Genomic DNA, 21,516 nt, shown 5'->3' with positions numbered 1-21,516 from the left:
TTCCATTTATCCAACGTTCTGTATTATCCAACACAATCTGCCTTTTAGTAATCAGTGTTTTTGTAGTCAATGTTTTCAAGTTGTAAATACAGTAATTACTACATAACGTTACCATGTATTAAACTGCTTTTTCTGTCGATTTGTTGTAAAACATGTTTTGGTGCTTGATTTGTTAAATCATAACGTAATTTGATGTTTAATAGGCTTTTCCTTAATCCCTCCTTATTATTCAACATTTTCACATCCAATGTTCTGCTGGCCCATTTATGTTAGATAACTGAGACTCTACTGTATCCAATGTCCTCTAGTCCATTAAACACAACATAGATTATCAACAACAAATTGGAACACAAAGAACAAAAAATACAAGAAGACTAAAAAAGAGATGGTAAAGTAAACATCATCCTCAAAGGCTTATTTGAAAGACCCAACTCACAATATTTTTCAAATTAGAATAAATTTGCAGTATTTTAATACAACCAGTTAGACACATACTTACTTAGAAAGAAATTTAACAGAACTCAACTGAATTTACCACAAAGTTAATAAAGATATTACAAGGCTGACAATCTAAGCAATTTTGATAGGAATGTAACACTGAAGCATTTCGGACTTGACAAGACTAAGGATGAAGATTTTGTAAAGCTGAAACTACATTCACTTGCCAAATAAGGATTGAGAAGTTACAATTATAGTTAGCTACTTTAAAGTTGTTCTCCATCCTCCCAAAGGTAAAAAGCATACTTTTTTACATTGAGAAAATGACATAATGGGGGAAAAACAGGCAGCTCACATGTCATTTACATCATCTTAAAATAAAAGAATACATTTCATTTTAAGCACAAAATCATGTTTATTCAAACAAAATTTATTTCCTAATATACAAAATATATCTCCTTTTTCCCTGGACCGTCTTTTAGTTGAATTGTCATCCTAAATACAGGACCTGTCCTTTCATGAAGATTAAGCTTCGGAAGGGCAGTTAGAAAGTAAGTTGACCAAATGTTAATTCATCCGTGCCATACTTGGTCTGATTTTTAGGGATGGATAGAAAAGCGAGACAGGGAGGAAGATGACAGGTAAAATATCAACTGATTTCAAATGTGGTGCTATAGAAGAGTTCTATGAATATTATGGACTACCAAAAAGGTCACTGCACATCAAATATGACTTTATAGCATATATGACTTTATAACAATCAAGCAGTCTGGCAGCCTTTCAAACTTTTTAGAACAAAGCTGAATGTGAGTGCAATCACACATGCATTTGATCTCTCATTATTGAGAGTTCTCCAGTCCTCTGAGCATTCTGTAATTCCTGTAAGTACATATTTTGTCTGCTGCTAAAATGCCAGTGAAGAGGAAGTAGGGGAGTGGGCTGATTTAGATATAAGCTGCAGATGCAAACTATCTGATCCTGTCTCACTCTCTTTTCAAGATGACTTTGGAAAATATATAGGAGTGATGAAACAGAATAAAAATACCTTATTGGCAAGCCAATTGATATATGTCTTGCTGGACAGTCCAGAAATGTTGCACATGAATCCTGATGCTTCCAAATGAGATATTTTTCTTAAGTTTTATGTTTTTCCCTTGTGGTTATATCTCTGTCCTGCACTTTGTCAGAAAAGGATGTCAATGCTCTACCCGCCCCCCTCCAAATATAGCCAGACATTTAGCACTTATAAATTTTATTCAAAATTCAGCCACAATTATTCCACTACTACTAAGTTGTATTTTACAAAATTTGTATCACATAGTTTTGCACAATACTTAACAAAACTCTCCCTGAAACGACAACAACAAAAAACAGAACAAAAGACAAAATAAACAAACAAAAAGCTTCAGAACCAGCAGCAAACTCTTCTAAGTTACATAAACTCAGAAAACAACTACATGGGAAAAGTACCTTAACACACTGTTTGAAACAAATATGACCAGTATGTCAGTTTACCCTAAAATCTGTAGAGCTTCCAAGTAAACATTTTAATGATTGAGTTGCGTGAGAAAACTGAGACAACAATTTATTGTGTGTTTATGCAAAATATTCTGGAAGTGCTTGTTTGACAGTGTTTAGAATGTTTTAACAGTCTTCAATGTACAATGTAACGTGGGTGGACACACAGTTTTAAAAAGCAGCCATTTGGCAGTATTCCACTTTGAAACTGATGATCTACATAAAATGTTACTTGGTGCAAAACAATTACACATATTTTGTAAACACGCTGTATAATTTTGTAGCAAAGTTGCAATCATTAGACGAATGAAATAAATAAGTCTTGCCGGGGGGGGGGGGGGGGGGGGAGTGTCACAATGAATTCAAATACAGCCAACCCTCTGTATCAGTGGATTGTTCATCTAAAGAATTAACCATCTACGAACTAAAAATGCTTTAAAGAATCCTAAAAGCAAACCTTGATTTTGCCACTTCATATAAAGTATGTCATTTTATTTTTTGCCATTGTACAACTGGATTTGAGTATTACTGGATCTTGGTATAAACTGAGGGAAGCAGAGTCCTAGGGTGTATAAGTAATGTAGTTTGACAGCACTTAAATTGCCATGGATCAATGCTACGGAATCCTGGGAGATGTTCCCACAATTCCACAGCATAGATTTTAATTGTGGCTAAGAAAAGAAAGCCTGTTATTCATTTTGATCTGCCTGGATGCAAGCACAAAAGCAAACTACTGACTGACATAAAATAAGCTCTTTTTACGGCCTTCTAAGGGCGAGGGGTAAGGTAAGATCTATTCCCATAGCACTAACTTAAAGTTTACTGCAGTCTTCCTATACCTGATGCCCTCCAGGTATATCAGACTTGAATTTCTGGCCAAAGCTGCTGGTGATTGATTGACATTTTAGTCCAACACATCCAAAGGGCACCAAGAGAGGGAAAGCAGGCTTACTGTTTCACTTACATCAGCCTACACATTTACACTTAGAGCATAACTTAGGTTTATATCTTGGTACTACATATGAAGGAGTGGGCAGATATCCACAAAATCCCATGCAAAGATAAAAAGTGATTAGTACTAAAGGTACTGCCAGATTTCCTACCTTCCTCGCTTCTTCCTTTTACTGTAGAATTCTGAGCAATTGTCTTTTTAAACTTGACTAAATGTGGGATTGTTAGCCACCTTGAGTCACAACAGGGAGAAAGGTGGGGTATAAAGATAGTCAATAATAATAACCTACTCCCTCTTTTTTGTGCTGCATGGCACAAAATTCATTTATTTGAATTCTGTCTACTTCTGCAGGGCTGCAAGATGAATGTGGAAATCCTCCACAACTTTTTATTATGTGGCATTGCCATTATAGTCAATGGGACACACCCTCTCAACTCCAAACTTAAACTACCAGCAAATAGGTGTGACCTGTGTATGTACACAGTGCAAGGAGGAAGAAAAGCAAATGTTCTTTTAGCTTGCTTGATGTGTGTGTGTGCATGTGTGTGTGTGCATGTGCACACATTCAAGGAGGTCAGAGCCCAAAAAAATTACAGTGGCTCCTCAATGTCCTCTGAGACTTGGTTCCAGGACCCTGTGGATGCTTAAGTCCCATTATGTACTCTAATGTAATAAAACAGTGTCCTTTATATAAAATGGCAAAATCAAGGCTTCTCTTGGGGATTTTTTGGGGGGAAAATATTTTCAAGTGGTGGATGGTTGATTCTGTGGATATGGAAGGCTATACAGCGTGCAGGTAAATCTCTGTGTGCATCTACACTGTAGAATTGATGCAGTTTTAACATCACTTAACTGCTATGGCTCAATGCTATGGAATCATGAGAGCTGTAGTTTTACAAGGTCTTTAGCAGTTTCTTCCGGAGCCCCTGGTGGTGCAATGGGTTTAACCCTTGTGTCAGCAGTTCGAATCCGGGGAGCAGAGTGAGCTCCCATCTATCAGCTCCAGCTTCCCATGTGGGGACATGAGAGAAGCTTCCCACAGGATAAAACATCTGGGCATCCCCTGGGCAACGTCCTTATAGGCGGCCAATTCTCTCACATGATAAGTGACTTGCAGTTTTTTAGGTCACTCCTGACACAAAAAGCTGTCTCTTCCAAAGAGTGCTGGTGCCTCGCTGAACTACATATCCCAGAATTTCTCTTTGATTTTTCCAATCATGTGGAAGAAATTTACTTGTGATCATCTCCTGTCTCTCTGCATTCATTGTTATCGCAGTGCCCCTTTGTTCCTAAACACACATTGCTGAACAGTCGCATTCAGTATTCTGATCCTATTTCTGTCCTTTTTAATTTGTGCTTATCTTTTCTTAACTGTTTGAAGTATTCATGTGTCACCCATTTCTTACAATGAAATGAACCTACATAATCATGGTACATTCTATAATGTAGAATTCATGCAATTTGGCACCACTTGAACTGCTATGGCTTGGTACATTCTATAATGTAGAATTCATGCAATTTGGCACCACTTGAACTGCTATGGCTTTGTGCTATGGAGTCCTGGGAGTGGTGGTTTCACAAAGTCTTTAGCCTACTCTGTCAAAGAATAGATGTGTCTCACCAAGCTCCAAATCCCACAATTTCATAGCATGGAGTCATGACAATAAAAGTGGTGTCAAATTGTAGAATTTGTTTCCATTTTAACTCTCCCTCTTTTCCCTCTCAGCTGCCATAGACACCCTCCCTCCTTCTTTCCGTTGGATTGAAGAGGTGGGGCTGCAACTTTAGTGTGTGTTTCAGGGAAGAGCTCTGAATTCCCCCCCCCCCCCCCAAAAAAAAAAAGAATTATAATGAACCCTTGATGTTCGCTGGAATTTGATCCTAGGTTCCTTGTGGATGAACTTCCACTATATACAATATGTAGTAAAATGACATCACTTGTATAAAAATGGTAAAATCAAAGCTTGCTTTTTGGATTTTCTTGACTATTCTCAAGCTGTGAGTGGTTGAATTCGTGATTACAAAATCCATGCATACAGAAGGCAGGCTGTACAAAGGTCAGAAGAATCTGTGAGTGTATTACATTGTGGGCATGAAAGTAGTTGGTTACAACTTTAACTGTAGCTGCACTGAACTACAAATCCAGGATGCCATAGCCATGAGCCATGGCATCCTGGGATTTGTAGTTTAGGGAGGCTCCAGCATTTTGTGGCAGAGAAGGCTACAGACCTTTTTCGGGGGGGGGGGGGGGAATCACCCAAGTTTTTTAATTTCATTGTGTTTTTTATGTATTAAATATTCATTTAATGAACTTTTAAAATTACAAATTTTGTGTATTTACAGTAGAGTCTCACTTATCCAACATAAACGGGCCGGCAGAACGTTGGATAAGCGAATATGTTGGATAATAAGGAGGGATTAAGGAAAAGCCTATTAAACATCAAACTAGGTTATGATTTTACAAATTAAGCACCAGAACATCATGTTATACCACAAATTTGACAGAAAAAGTAGTTCAATACGCAGTAATGCTATGTAGTAATTACTGTATTTACGAATGTAGCACCAAAATATCACGATGTATTGAAAACATTGACTACAAAAATGTGTTGGATAATCCAGAACGTTGGATAAGAGAATGTTGGATAAGTGAGACTCTACTGTATTTGTACTTCCATTTTAGGCTAGTATTTGGGGGTTTGTTAATGGTTTTTTTTATTGTAAACACAGGTAGAATAATATCAAAATCTGTCACCATTTCAAAATGAAGGCTACAGACCTTGTAAAACTACAACTCTCATGATTCCCTATCATTGAGACAAGGTGGTAAAAGTGTTGCCAAACTGCATTCATTCTACAGTGTAGATCAGGCGTGGGCAAACATGGGCCCTCCAGGTGTTTTGGACTTCAACTCCCACAATTCCTAACAGCCTCAGGCCCCTTCCCTTTCCCCCTCAGTTGCGGCTGAAGGGGAAAAGGAAGGGGCCTGTGGCTGTTAGGAATTGTAAGAGTTGAAATACAAAACACCTAGAAGGCCCACATTTGCCCAGGTCTGCTGTAGATGCACTTTAAGTCTTCTCTTGCAGAATAATGATGCCTTATGAAACTGCAACTCCAAGGACTCCACAGCATTGAGCCGTGGCAGTTAATGCAGCATCAAAAGGCATTAATTCTGCAGCACATATGCAGCCTCGGCCCCTCAGAAGGTACAAGATGCTAGGTTGCTGTGAGTTTGTCGGGCTGTCTGGCCATGTTCCAGAAGCATTCTCTCCTGACGTTTCACCCACATCTATGGCAAGCATCCTACGAGGTTGTGAGGTTTATTAGAAACTAGGCAAGTGGGGTTTATATATCCGTGGAATGTCCAGGGTGGGACATTGTTGGAGACAAAAAAAAATCAGAGCCAGCTAATCATCTCCTAACAAAGGATTCCCCCAGGCAGGAAGCTGCCAGGCTTTGAAGCTGCAAGGCTATTCAATGCTAATCAAGGTGATCAACTGCAACATTCACACTCTCAAACATTCAAGAGTTCTTTCTGCCATCCTGGACATTATTCCACAGATATATAAACCCCACTAGCATAGTTTCCAACAAACCTCCCAACCTCTGAGGATGCATGCCATAGATGTGGGTGAAATGTCAGGAGAGAATGCTTCTGGAACATAGTCAGACAGCCCGACAAACTCACAGCAACCCAGTGATTCCGGCTATGGTACAAGATGCCTTTGCATAGTAACGCTCCAGACTAAGGATACATTTACACTGTAGAATTAATAGGGTTGGACACTTTTATCTGCCAGGACTGGATGTTATGGAATCCTGGGATGTGTAGTTCGGTGAGACACCAGCACGCTGGGCAGAGGAAGGTAAAAGACCTTGTGAAACTATAGTACCCAAGATGCCATAGCTTAGAGAGGCACCCTAAGATGTGTGGGGAGGGCCTTCAAAAGCGGCAATTTCGAAAAAGGAGGGGGCTGGAGATGACGAAGGCCCCTCTCACACACATGTAGGCCTCAGAGGGTCCCAGGTAGGAGACGAGTGGGGTCCCTCAGGCTTCCCGCCTCAGAGAGCCGCTATCCGCGCTGCTCTCCCTTCCCATCAACCGCGGGCTCCGGGCCCACTAGGCCGCGGCCTCGCGTAATGCAACTGACCTCTCCTGGGGCCGGGGCCGGGGCTGCCGCTCTTGGGGCTCTTGCGCGGGGCCATGTCGTCGTCGTTGCCGCCTCTCCTGTCAGGTAACGAGAGAAAGGCGCGCGCTCGACGCCGAAGGGGCGGGGCTGACACGAGGGCGACAGCGTCGCTCCGCCCCCCTCAAGCGACCCGAACGGGCGCGCTCACGGCGCTGGGAGTGGCACGTCTTACCCGACCAATCGCCAACGAGGAAGAAGAAATAAGAAGCTCTAATTGGCCAATAGAAAAAAAAGGGCGGGGAGGAACGCCTTGCAAAGTTGTGGCCGCTCTGAGGAGTGGGTTGGAACGTGGCAGAGTAGAAGGGAAGGGAGGGGGAGATGGTGTGACGTGGGACACGTGGTGAAAAGAGTTTGCTCATGGCTGCTCCTCTGTTGAAATAACACGAATCCTATCTAATCCCCGTCTTTCCTCTTTCTCTCCTCAGTCTTGCCTGGAAAAGGATAGAAAGAGTTTCCCACTAGTCTCCCAGCCTTAGCATTCAGGCAAACACAGTGCAGCCTCCTTTCTGAGAGTCGTTGGGTGCAGCTCTTTACAATTATTGCAGTTCGACACCACTTAATTGCTATGGCATAGTGCTATGGAATCCTGGGAGTTGTAGTCTGGCTGAGACACCAGCACTTGTAAAACTACAATTCCCATGATTCCACAGCATTGAGCAGTTAAAAGTGGTGTCAAACTGCATTAATTCTACAGTGTAGACCAGGCATGGTCAAACTAAGGCTAGGGGGCTGGATACGGCCCTCTATGCTTTCCTCAGGCCCCCATTTTCCCTGTCCTCTTGGCATAAGGACATGGCAGCCCAACACATCATTATGGCAAAAAGATGGGGGAGGAAACGCATGCAGCAGCTGAGAGCCCTCTGGAGCACACTCATCCACTGCATGTCTCACCCTCCTCCCGGCATAAAGATGGTGCAAGCGGCACTGCCCTTATGCCAGGAGGACAGCTCGAGGACGGCACGCAGCGACTGAGAGCACTCTCAGCCGCCACCTGTCTTTGTGCTCCTCCCTCCTGGCATTATGCCAAGAGAACAGCCCAAGGATCGGGGCAGGAGGATTGGGGTTGTTGCCTTGTGTCCCACCTTCCTGCCAGCATAAGGATGTGGTGAGCAGGCCCGTCCTTATGCCATTCCGGGAGGACAACCTAAGGATGACCCAGGCCCTGTTCTGCCCAATCCTGGCCCTGCCTTCTCCTGGGCCCTCCTGTATGTGCCCGGCAGTCCTCCCTCCAGGCCCTTCTGGCTGGACCCACAATGTGGCCCCAAAGCCAAAAAGTTTACCCATGCCTGATGTAGACAGACCCATGTTATTTATTTATATCTCGCTTTATCTCTCCGTAATGGAGCCCCTGGTGGCGCACCGGATAAACCACTGAGCTGCTGAACTTGCTGACCGTAAGTTTGGCGGTTTGAATGCGGGAAGCGGGGTGAGCTCCCGCTGTTATGCCAACCTAGCAGTTCAAAAACATGTGAATGTGAGTATTTATTTATTTACAGCATTTATATTCCGCCCTTCTCACCCCGAAGGGGACTCAGGGTGGATCACATTGCACACATAAAGGCAAACATTCAATGCCATGACATAGAACAGAGACAGAGACAAGACGCAGGCACCGGGCTGGCCTCGAACTCATGACCTCTTGGTCAGAGTGATTTGTTGATTTGTTGCAGCTGGCTTGCTTTCCAGCCTGCGCTACAGCCTGGTAGATCAATAGGTACCACTCTGGCGGGAAGGTAATGGCATTCCATGCAGTCATGGCAGCCGCATGACTTAGAAGGTGTCTATGGACAACGCCGGTTCTTCGGCTTAGAAATGGAGATGAGCACCAACCCCCAGAGTCAGACATGACTAGACTTAATGTCAGGGGAAAACATTTACCTTACCTTATCCCTCCATACGGGGACTCAAACAACTCACAATCAAAAACATTACAACTGAAAATATACAATAATAAAACAGCATATCATTATATATTATCAGTAGTAATTATATTTTATATATTAGTATTGCTATATTACAATATTATTATATATTATTATATTATATTAGTATTAGTATTATATTGTATTACATTACAATATTATCAGTATTATATGTATATAGGTAACGGTAAAGTTTTTCCCCTGACAGTAAGTCTAGTCGTGTCCGACTCTGAGGGTTGGTGATCATCTCCATTTTTAAGCCAAAGAGCCAGTATTGTCTGTAGACACCTCCTAGGTCATGTGGCCGGCATGACTGCATGGAGTGCCGTTATCTTCCCGCTGGAGTGGTACCTATTGTTCTACTCACATTTGCATGTTTTCAAACTGCTAAGTTGGCAGAAGTTGGGCTAAGAGCGGCAGCTCACCCAGCTCTTCAGATTCGAGCTGCCGACCTTTCATTCAGCAAGTTCAGCAGCTCAGTGTTTTAACCCGCTGCGCCACTGTGGGCTCCATATTATATGTATATACAATATATTAAATATACTCTTTGGACAGTAACTCTGTTTCTCACCATTGGCTCTGCTGTTTGGGGTTGATGGGAATTGCAGTTGAGCAAATGTGTCAAGAGAGAAGTTACAATCCACTACTCTACTTCCCGCCATAATTGGGAAGATAGAAGCCCTCAGGCTGTTGCATAGAAAGAGAACAAGCATTTGCATAGTCCTCACCAAAATGCCCTATCTGAGTTATGTATAGATGGTGCTATTGTTCATTCAAACTACATATAATTAATAATGGAATTTCTAAACTATGTTGCAGAGGGTGTGGGGAAATAGGGATTGGACTATACAAAATCCCAGAATACAGTAGAGTCTCACTTATCCAACGTTCTGGATTATCCAATGCATTTTTGTAGTCAATATTTTCAATACATCATTATATTTTGGTGCTACATTCGTAAATACAGTAATTACTACATAGCATTATTGCATATTGAACTACTTTTTCTGTCAAATTTGTTGTATAACATGATGTTTTGGTGCTTAATTTGTAAAATCATAACCTAATTTGATGTTTAATAGGCTTTTCCTCAATCTCTCCTTATTATCCAACATATTCGCTTATCCAACGTTCTGCTGGCCCGTTTATGTTGGATAAGTGAGACTCTACTGTACTTGTAAAGTATCTACACAAACACAAGATAGTCTATGTACAAAGAAAATATGTCCAAATAACATATAATATTATTGAAGTTCCCCGTACAAAGCTCAATTTGACAGTACCAGACAAAATGAAATGAAAAGGAGCTTTGTACAGGGAACTTCAATAATATTATATGTTATTTGGACATATTTTCTTTGTACATAGACTATCTTGAAATAGGGATTGGAGCCACATTTGGCTAACATGCTCAGAAATATAGAGATTCTGGGATGAAGTTATATACTGGATAAGCAAAACAATGGGGAAAACAATATACTTTAGGGGAGCACTGTTAATGATTTCTGCATCTGAAAGTGAGAAAAAGGATCTGTTAAATAAAAATCTTATACTGCTCCTGTTATGTGCCGCAAGACTCAAAAATAGTGAAAACCTGGACAAAGTTAGAGAATCTGACAATAAAGAACTGGTTAAACAGTAATAGATCCATTTATTAGCTTAATGCATTAAAAACAATAGCGAATTTTAACCACCAAACATCCAAGAAAGATTGTGCTTGAACAATTAATGACCATATTATAATAATTATATGTAACGGATACAATTAGAATAATGTAGAAGTAATAGAATTGACAATGCTGTATTCCTATAATGATATTCAGTATAAGTAATTCAGTATAAGGAGGGCTGAGAGTACTGATCTGGGAATAGAAGATGTGATAAGACAATTGTATCATGGGTTGCTGTGAGCTTTTTCTAGTTATATGGCCATGTTCCAGTAGTATTCTCTCCTGATGTTTCACCTGCATCTGTGGCAAGCATCCTCAGAGGTTTGTTCAGTGATTCCAGTCATGAAAGCGTTCGACAATAATTTGTATCATGTTTTAAATATTTTGGGATTTTATAATATTTAATAAAATTATTTACAGAAATTAAAAAAAGCAAAATACCCTATCTGCTTTTTGTACAGCCGTTTTGTCTTTTTGTGGATTCACAAATTTGATTAAAAATGTACTCTCTAGGAATCTCAAAGTCCTGGAAGACCTATCTTTAGGAATGCACCTATATTGTAGAATTAATGCTGTTTGACACAACTTTAGCTGCCATGGCTCAATGTGATAGAATCGCAGGAGTCGTAGCCTTCTCTGCCAAAAAGTGGTGATGCCTCAGCAAAGAACAACGCCCATGATGCTATGGCATCGGGCCACAGAAGTTAACATAATATCAAACTGCATCAAAGCTACAATACAGATGCATCCTAAGGCTTTCTAGTACTCCGGTGTGAATCTGTGTTCAGCTTCCAGCAGAGATTGATCACAGAGTTCTTCTAGAAGATGTAGAATTCCTAAAGAGATGGGGAAAAAAAGGTGAAACATAGATATTTCTTTATTCATAGGAGGTTTTTTTCACTTTGATGGGAGTCCTGTGCCTCTATGTGAGGACTGTACATCTTTACTAAAGGCTCCAGATCCGCTTTGATATTGGAAGCTAAATAAGGGTCAGCCCTGGTTCGTACTGGGATGGGAGTCCGACAACAAAAAGGCTGTATTTCAAAGGAATACTTGGAGGGAAACCTATCTGGGAGAATTCCAGACTTAAGAAACCCTTGTAAAATTAATGGGCTACCATAAGTCGACAGACATCTTAAAGGCATTGTCCACACAAGAGTCTGAGATGATATGAAAATATATAACCTTAAATATCTATTCAGTTGTAAGAGAAAGCACCTTTTTCTTCTTCACCCATTTTCTGCAAAATCCCTAACAGTGCTAACTTTATAAAAGTTGTCTCACAAATGTCGTAACTTGATGAGCAAGATGGGAACAATATTATCTGTTATTCCTAAATCCTTGTACTTTGAGCCTAACCATTTCTTCTCAGAGGCAAGTCTGACTAAACTCAGTGGTGATTACTCTTCAGTTTGCAGAAGATTACATCCATATTTGTTAAACTGAATATCCTTCCAGATCACGTGACCCCACCCTGCTTTTTCTTACAGACATATAATAGAGTAATGGCTTTTCAAACCAATCGGTACCACGTAGCACCAACTGTTTTTCACTGAAGCATGACACTCACTACGTGGCCTTGGGCCAGCCACTGTGCCTCAACCTGAGATAGCTCACAAACGTCTAAGCCACTTGAGGTCATCCGAGGATGGACAACAAAGAGGTATGACAAAGAAATAAATCTATACTGTCATTTTAAAGGGTTAGAATGGAAACAGTTGAGAAATAATCCCTTTTGTGAGAAAGAAAAAAGGATTATGTTGTCAGGTTTAAATGAGCGTTTCCTTCTGTAAATAATGGACAGAGTTTGATGTCATCTTACCTGCCATGGTTTAATGCTAGGAAATCATGGGAGCTGTAGTTTTACAAGGTCTGTAGGCTTCTCTGCCTCTGCAATTCCCATGATGCCATATCATTGAGTCATGACAAAGTGGTGTCAAATTGCATTAATTCTGCAAAGTAGATGTATCCTAAGTTTCGTATAATTAAACTATCGTTGAATTATATGAACAATATTATGTAAGTAGGGTCATGAACTGATTGCATACAAGGTAGTGTCCTAGATAGAGAGTGTTTGTGAGTAATTAAGATTGCAGTTGATTAGGGTTGCAATCATTACATGCTCTGAAGCTTTCCCACCAACAATAAGAGGTGTGTAGCTTTGTTTATTGAGGTTGCTACATGACCTATAAAAGCAATTCATCTGTTTAATCTGTATATCATGCTTGTCAAGGCACACAGAATTTAAGCAGAATTGCCCAACATGATTTATTGTAGATGTGTGCACTCAAAGCCAAGCTTGCTTTAGACCCCACTTTAGCACTTTGATTCAACTTGGGGTTGTGCAACATAATTTTGTCTTTCTGTAAGGAAAGGAATATTTCTTAGAACCATAAAGTTTGAAGACACTGCAAGGGCCACTCAATCCAACCCCCTGCCATACAGGAATACACAATTAAAGCATCCACGACTGATTGTTATCTAGTCTCTGTTTAAAAACCTCTTAAGGGTACTTCTATACTGTAGAATTAATGCAGTCTGACATCACTTCAACTGCCATGGAATCATGAGAACTGTCATTTGGTGAGGCACCAGCATCCTTTGGCAAATTAGGCTAAAGACCTTGTAATACTACAACTCCCAGGATTCCATAGCATTAAGCCATGGCAATAAAGTGGTGTCAACTGCATTAATTCTACAGTGTTGAGGTCAGATTCTCTTTGAACCACTTTTAGAAACCTTGCATCACTGCAGGCATATCCTGAAACAGCTCATTGCAATTCTGGGTGTTATCTGCAACAGATAATATTCTAAATATGTCTTAATTATATCAGGGAGGGGAAAATCTCTGCTTTTACTCATATTGTTGGCCTTGAACTCCCATCAGCCCTAGCCACGTATCAAGAGAAACACAATTTCTCCCTTTTTTTTTGTAGACCTTAAGGTTACGGTATTTCATGACGAAGTATGGGAGATGAAATTAAGTACATTTTCCTGAAGAATACAGTTATTGATGACCGTGACCCCGGCTTTCAAATTGATTTGAACCCGCAGCGGAGAGTTCCGCAGATCCATCACCAAAAGGAACGGAGCGGGACCGCAGCAGACTATTATTAAAAGATCTTTTTTTCTCACTTTCCCCTTCCCTGAACTATGTAACAAACCCCCCAATAAAAGTAGCATTTATTTTAACTGTAACACTCTCTATCTGGTTATTTTGTGTCTTTCTCTGACTCCTTCCTTTGCACGCAATTTCCCTCTCTCTCTCTCTCTCACTAACCCGTCCGATCTTTAAACCCTGGCGGAGGCTTCGCCCGCCATAGGTTAATACGGTGGGTGATACAAATTGGCTCATATCTTTATCAAAATTACCCCTGGCACGCTCCTCTTTTAGTCCTAACCCTTTCTAAGGCTCCTGACTCAAGGACCACCAACGGAACCAAAATCGGTCCAGTTCTCGGCACCTCATCAGCTGACTGTCAAAACGGAACCGACTGCTCCTTTCAAGCCAGACTGCTCTCTTCCAGCCTTATCCCGGACTTTCCTCTCCCCGCGACCCGCGGGATGGTTTTAGGAGATCCCTGGTCCCTTTCTGTGAACTGGGGATGGGGGGATCGCTCTCCCGCTGAGGAGACATAGTTCTCCAAGGACCTTTACCCTCTCTACAGCTGCCAGGAGGATGCCAGGACGGGCGCCCTCCACGTTTCATTCATACCTTCATAATTTTATGAAGGAGAAGAACACTATTCCCCAGACCTATCCCTGAACTTATGAAATCTTATACTTCCAAAGACTGCAACCCACATGTGCCTCTTCCCCATGCCATCTCTATGAATTCCTTCCACCACAGATGAACTCTTTTCCTCATGTATCCGTGAATTTTCATATTCTATGTACCTGGACACCCTCATGAATCACTGTTGTATGAATTTCTAATCGTTGGGCTAACTTCATGAATTGTGAAATCATGCTGCTAAAACTCCACTTTTATGAATTTCCATATTGGGTTCCCCAGATGTTGTGAACTTCGTTCTTATCAAATGTTTTCAAATTGTTTATATCATTCATGATTCCCCTTTATGCAATGTAACCCACCTCTATGGATTCTCCCTTACTTCCTTGAAATCTATCTATCTGCCTATATGTATTTGTACTCTTTGGGATCCCCGGAAAATATGTATTTTTCCCAGCTGGGTTTATATTCCAACTTTATTTTATTTTTCATTTTATTTCATATAATTGCCAAGTCATGAAATCAAATAGGGAATATTTCGAACTCAACTTGAACCCCAGAACCTGCCCCATTTTCTATGACCCAGGCTTACCTTCCCAAAAACAAAAGGTTAATCCGCTGCCGCTTAACCCAATCAAATTCAGATTGCATGGACAATATAGGGCTTGAGTCGCCGAATTCGGAGTATTTGACCTAAAGGTGATTCGCCCTCAAGGCAAACATTGTCATATCTCCTCCAAAAGGAAATCCAGGACACCTCAGGAAGGCGCCCTGCTGAGCCCATCACCACCCATCCCTACTTCCACCTCTGACACCCCAAGGCATATCTGAAATCTGTGTACGTGACAGGAACCCTTGATTGCTGTCATTAATCCCTTTAGAATTCGGCCGGGCAGGAATTAATCCGATCCTTCCTGCTCAGTCACTTCATTGTTCCAATAACTCCCGCCTTCTCCTCTCTGATTGGCCCGAGTGGGGACAAAAAGCAGCTCCCTATTGGGCCAGCAGAGCAAGGCGGGAAACGAAAGCCCGCCTCGTTCAACACTCTAGCCTATCCGCGATCAGATGGGCGGGGGAGCGGGGCGGGAAATTCAAGGGGCTGTCAGACTGAAACATTGTATAAATATGGCTTTATTTTGGTTATATGGTACCCTAGTAGACTGAATGATCACTACTAGAGTCCTTTTCAGCTGAATCGCTCAATAAAGACTCCTTGGCGGATTTTCCTTCAACTTTGGCGGACCTTCTTCATTTCGGCTTCAGGTTGTATTGCGGCTCATATTTTCCTATTGGCTCCGCCAAGGTCCGTTCTCTCAGGACCAGATCGGCTCTCTCCTTAAGGGGCCCGATCCCCCTAAAACGCGGTCGACAACATTATGATTGTCATCAAAACTGGTGGTATGCTTTTACATTGGAAAAGCAATGCAGTTAAGGAAGAAGGAGATAGTGCAACCTGATTTTGTCTGTATTTACCTGAAGGAAAAACTGTGCTGATGCTCAGGATGTAGTTTGATGTTGCACACTTGTTTTTTGTTTATTAAACACTAGCTGCAGTGAACTAATTCATAAACTTGATGTAGGAGAGTTGATGTAAGCTTTTGCATCTACTCTGGTGCTGCTGATCCAGGTCTTCCCATGGCTGCTCTTTAGCCTAGGAAAAAAATCAATTGATATTAAATATAATTTTTTTCCTGGTGCAAATAGCAGGCACAGAGGAGTCTGCGTCAGGATAATGGAAATGCAAAGGATTGTGGAGTTGATTTGTATTAGACACACATTGCAACGGTTATTTATTAGACAAAAATGAAGTACACAAGGCCCAATCATGTGGTCAGTGGAACTGAGAATTTGACCTAAGTAATTAACTCATTCCAAAGGAACTATACAAGGCCCCATGTAAGCCGCCCCGAGTCCCCGTTGGGGAGATGGTGGCGGGGTATAAATAAAGTTTTTTTATTATTATTATTATTATTATTATTATTATTATTATTATTATATTCCACTTTCAGTATCTTCATAATCATAATTGCAAATCATTACATCTATGTTGAAATGACTGTTTTGTAATAGAGTCAAGTCTGATCTTGCAACAATCTTTCAATCTTGCATAAAATTAACATATAAGGAAAGTCCGGTTTATTTAGTGGGGATGTATTCATGTGCATATGTTTTGAGACTTAAATTACTTTAGAGCTTGAATTGTTACCTGATTTTCTGTACCATATTTGGCTTAATATCAATCAGCCAGCATATTGTACATAAAGGCAAAATATGCATTTGAATTTAACAAGTGTTCAATAATGTTTCTGGTGTTTTAATAATACTGATTTATCATGTAGCAATTGATTCAATGAATCTCTTCCATTCAGGAATAACAGTATGATTTGTGTATGTGCTCCTTAGAGTTCCCTGTCAAACCTGGATTCATTATACCTTAGGCAGAATTGTGTTGTCCTTCTATTTCATACAATGGTTAAGTATATCTTGTTAGAATGGACTACATCCAATTGCTAGTCCCAGCTAGAGTAAACCCATTCAGTCCATTGCTGAACTGGAATTTCTTCAGTGAGTACTCAGGGAATTAGCAATTGGAATTTAAACAACATTTCCAGTAAGCCTTTCTGAAATTAGTTATGCTGGCAGATATACAAGTCTTAAGTTCCACATAGTTTTTAACAAGATAAGAGTTTGATATGTTGTAACCATTGGTATAACATAGTGTAATCTTGTTCAATTAGACTGAATTATGTTTTATTGCATTTTTCTAAAAAAAATGGTGATGGTTTTGCAGATAGTGACACTTACAAAGAATTAGGACGATCTAATTCTGGACTCCCTCTAATAACAGGGGAAAGTGAAAGCATGGAGAATGAAATTGGTTTAGGACACATAGGTAAGATCTGGGGAAAATATAGACATATTAAAAGCACCAATAGATATATAGAATGTGTTTTGCTTGAGACAGATGTAGGAACATAATAAAAGGAGAAAAATACTATAAAATTCTGTTTGTGCTTTTACTCTATTGTCTAAGGGTGCATTTACACTCTAGAATTAATGCTGCTCAACACTTCTTTAACTGTCATTTGTCAGTGCTATGGAATCATGGGAATTGTAGTCTGGTGAGGAACCAGCGCTCTTTGACAGGCAAGACTAAAGGCCTTATAAAACTACAACTTCCATGTTCCATAGCATTGAGTCATAGTAGTCAGAGTGGTGTCAAATTGCATTAATGCTGCAGTGTAAATGCACCCTAAGAACTCAGCTTTCCAATGAATACACAGTATTTTTAGTTACCGTATATTGAGAAATCAGCACCCCCAAGCAATATGAATTATATAAAATATATCAATTGTACTAAAAAGTAATCTTTCTATGAAGCTCCTTGGAAAATCCCCAGAACATGAACTCACTTCACCCTTGCTTCACATACACCCAGAGAAAATTACCATAATCCCCTAACAATGCCTCCACACACCTAACAGTGAAACAAGCCAGAGGTCAGGAAATTACCCAACACCCTCTTTTATACTCCTTCTGGGAACTCATTCAGGCTGGCTAACAAGCATTGTTTCACCAGCACGGGCCATTGTCCCCCCAAACTGGGGGAACTACCATCATTAGCATCTAGTGCCTCAAACCCACCCACATTCTTTCCTTCACACACCCTATGAGAGGCAGAACCAGAAACAGACAGAAAACTTCAAACAGCAATGACAACTGGAATAGCTGGGCCACACTGGGCTTCTGAAGCCACAATTTAGCAGAGTTGAAATCACATAAATATCTGCATCCCAACTTTTGTCCAGTGTTGTAATTACAAGACACATGGCTCTCCATATACCTGCTTCATTTTCACAACAGGTCTGTGAGAAAGATCAAGCTAAGAGGGAGACACTGACCCAAGTCAGACATTGGATTTCATGTCTCGGTGCAAATAAAATGTGCCTTCCTCCTTCCTGCTCTCGCCATGCACACGTCTCCCTCCCTTTTCTTGCTGTGCATGCGCTTCCCTCTCGCCTGGGTCATCCAATGAGAAGGCACGTTTGGCAAAGCAGGGCAGCAGGGACCTGAGGCAGTGGAGGGAGAGCGCAAGCATTGGAGGCGCTCAGTGTCGATCAGAGAAGGTGAGAGGGAAAGGAAGCACAGAAAGGGAAGAGGAAAGAGGAGGCTCTGTCTCTGTGGCATTGGCAACTGCTTCTTCAGAGCCGTGCCGAGGGCCTGCCTGCCTGTGCGGAGAGAGAGAGGGTTGTTGTGAGGGTCCTGGCGAGAAGGCGTGGGGCTTAAAGAAGGGCTTCCTTCAGCCCCACCCCTTCACACCAGGACCCTTCCTTGCGTATAAGCTGAAGGATAGTTTTTAAGCCCTAAAAAGGGCTGAAAAACTTGGCTTATACTTGAGTATATAAGGGTATTAAAAATATTATTCTTCACTGTAGAAAAATGATACGCATGGTAGGTAACATTTCTATTCCAATAAAATAGAAACAGATCCAATTAAAATGAAAATAAAACAAAACACATCAGTAGGAATGAATAAGAAAATAATAATCTTCATAATTTTGATAATGGGATTTCACAATTATCAATGAACTTTAAAAGTCTTATAACTACTGTAAAGTGTTGTTCCGTCCCCCAGAAGTTTGATTTGCATTGTTCCATAGTTGTAGGAAATAGCACCCTGATAGTTAATTATTAACAGAGGTTTGCAACCGGCCTGCAGGCCTTTGCTGCTTTCAGCTTGCAAAAGTATCCTTTTGGTCTTGAGACCGCCCCTTTTCCTGGGGATGAAGCCTTTTCTGCCTTTTCACTGAAGAGAAAAGAACTCAGATGTGCTTGTGTGGTCAAGCCAGGCCAGCTCAGACAAGCCATCATAAGTACTAACCTCTTGCCTATAAAACTGGTGCTGAGTTCAGATAGGAGAGGACTTGCTCTTTCCAAGATAGCAACTCAGCACTGGGGCAAAGAATATCCCAGGATTTCTTTGCCATTGGAAGAAGCTATAATTACTTCGTCTCCAAGCTAGCTTTGAGCTTAGATAGTGAAAGACCTGCTCTTTTTGATATAGCAACTCAGGGCTAGGGTAGAAAGGATCTCAGGATCTCTTTGCCTTTGGAAGAAGTTAACCCAGCAACTAAGGGGAAAAGTGAGAAAGGAACATCTGCAAGTTGACTATTTGTATTTGTAACCTCAACAATTTGTGCCAAGTCTGCCAAGGACTTTGAGAAAATAAAATCTTGTTTGATTGTTCAACTTGAAGTGACTTTGGTAACTGGGATTCCTGAGCTTCAAAGTAAGGCCCCCGCAGTTCACCCAGGCAAAGAAAGAAGCACATCTTAAAGTTCTAAAAGGTGCCTGGGTGTGACGGCATAAGTGTTCTAAATTATACAGTCCTTCCAGCGGCATGTCCTTCCAACGGCAGGCTAAAACTTTTTTATTCAGACAGGCTTTTGAGGTTTAGGTTTTTAAGATAAAGTCAGGGGGTGCTGTGGTTTTTAGCTTTGAATATGTTTTTATGGAATTTCATTGCATTTTAAAATACCACTGATGTTTAATTCTGTTTTAATGTTTGCATATTTGTAGATTTTATATTAGATTGAAATACTGTTTAATATAAACCGCTTTGGGTTTCCTTATGAAGAGAAAAAGAAACATAACAAAAAACATAAGAATAAATATAATATATCTCCTTCTCATAAAGTCACATAAGACTATGCAGTAGTGGACTCATGTCTGGACAATGCAGAGAGTTAGATGAAGGTCAACAAACTGAAGTTGTACTAATCTATATGTGTGTGTGTGTGTGTGTATGTGTGTGTGTGTGTATATATATATATATATATATATATATATATATATATATATATATATATATATATAAGGCAGTCCCCGAGTTGTCTGGGACTGGAACTTTTCAATTTCTTGTATATCAAATAGACTTTTCTTCCATTTGTATGAATGCCAAGAAAGATTTTTTAATAGGGACTGTTCCATTATTCAGGTGGAGACCACAAGAGGGCGTTAGAGAGAAAAGGATAATTCATTTTATGGAGGGGAAGGGGGTTGAAGGAGTTAAATAATTTCCCCTGTTTATTTCCCCCACCCATGGTTCGTTGTCGAAGCAACAATCGTTTATGATATGGGGGGGGGGGGGGAAATAACCAGCGAAATTGGGGAAATTATTTTCCTCTTCCAACCCCCCCCCCCCCCAATAAAATGGACTATCTTTCTCAAACTAGACCGCCTTTTGGAGTCCGCCCAGATAATGGAACAGTACCTTTTAATGTTACATATCTAATTGTGGTCAGTTCCATATAGCAATATAAATCAGCTCAACTATGCATTATCTTCTCCTGATTTTACTTCAGCTACTATTGTATTGCCATGACTGATTGACACATCATATCTCCCCCTGAATTTACTTTGGGACAAAAGGAAGTGATCCACCATTTCCATGTGATTGCTGGATGATTCGCACTCACATTACCATGGCTACGCCTTCTTGAAAGTATATCCATCGAAGTTCAAATAAACCAATAATTTTTCTTGCACCTCCCATGTGCACTGTAACTGGCTGATGAAGCAGTTGGGCAGTGTTTGGGCAGTGAGGGGAGAGTTTGAAAGAACCAATAGTCCTCAAGGCATTTCGGTGCTTCTGCAGTAACTATTCCCTTGCAGCATACCAAACTGTCTTCATAGGTAAGTCAACACACTCTTGAAGCAGAGTTCATAGAATCATAGCATCATAGAATAATAGAGTTGGAAGAGACCTCATGGGCCATCCAGTCCAACCCCCTGCCAAGAAGCAGGAAATCACATTCAAAGCAGCCCCGACAGATGGCCATCCAGCCTCTGCTTAAAAGCCTCCAAAGAAGGAGCCTCCACCACAATCCGGGGGAGAGAGTTCCGCTGCTGAACAGCTCTCACAGTGAGGAAGTTCTTCCTGATGTTCAGGTAGAATCTCCTTTCCTGTAGTTTGAAGCCATTGTTCCGCATCCTAGTCTGCAGGGCAGCAGAAAACAAGCTTGCTCCCTCCTCCCTATGACTTCCCTTCACATATCATGTCTCCTCTCAGCCTTCTCTTCTGCAGGCTAAA

The 21,516-nt window shown here is 40.9% G+C and overlaps 1 protein-coding gene and 2 long non-coding RNA genes across 9 annotated transcripts in view; 1 reads left to right on the top strand and 2 right to left on the bottom strand.

Moving 5' to 3' along the window:
* The window catches only part of asph (aspartate beta-hydroxylase), a 141,400-nt gene extending 134,176 nt beyond the window's left edge, over positions 1–7,224 (bottom strand). For 6 of the 7 annotated variants that reach the window (XM_062980330.1, XM_062980331.1, XM_062980333.1 and 3 more), the window contains exon 1: positions 7,060–7,221. In XM_062980330.1, coding sequence (XP_062836400.1) covers positions 7,060–7,114 — 55 coding nt within the window. In that variant the 5' untranslated portion in view covers positions 7,115–7,221. Of the gene's footprint in view, positions 1–7,059 lie in introns of all 7 variants that reach the window. The other variant, XM_062980340.1, reaches the window with a different exon arrangement.
* On the top strand, positions 6,818–13,882 carry LOC134298867 (uncharacterized). The gene is made up of 3 exons (XR_010005980.1): positions 6,818–6,935; positions 12,181–12,353; positions 13,627–13,882. It is a non-coding gene; the product is annotated as an uncharacterized LOC134298867 (long non-coding RNA).
* On the bottom strand, positions 10,655–18,435 carry LOC134298868 (uncharacterized). Its single transcript, XR_010005981.1, has 3 exons — positions 18,326–18,435; positions 15,897–16,074; positions 10,655–11,526 (listed from the first exon to the last, which is right to left on the bottom strand). It is a non-coding gene; the product is annotated as an uncharacterized LOC134298868 (long non-coding RNA).
* Between the last annotated feature and the right edge of the window lie 3,081 nt (positions 18,436–21,516).

The sequence above is a fragment of the Anolis carolinensis genome, chromosome 4 (assembly GCF_035594765.1).
Source record: "Anolis carolinensis isolate JA03-04 chromosome 4, rAnoCar3.1.pri, whole genome shotgun sequence".
Lineage (NCBI taxonomy): Eukaryota > Metazoa > Chordata > Lepidosauria > Squamata > Dactyloidae > Anolis > Anolis carolinensis.
Note: the sequence above shows the minus strand (reverse complement) of the source record. Positions and strands in the feature narration are given on the sequence as shown.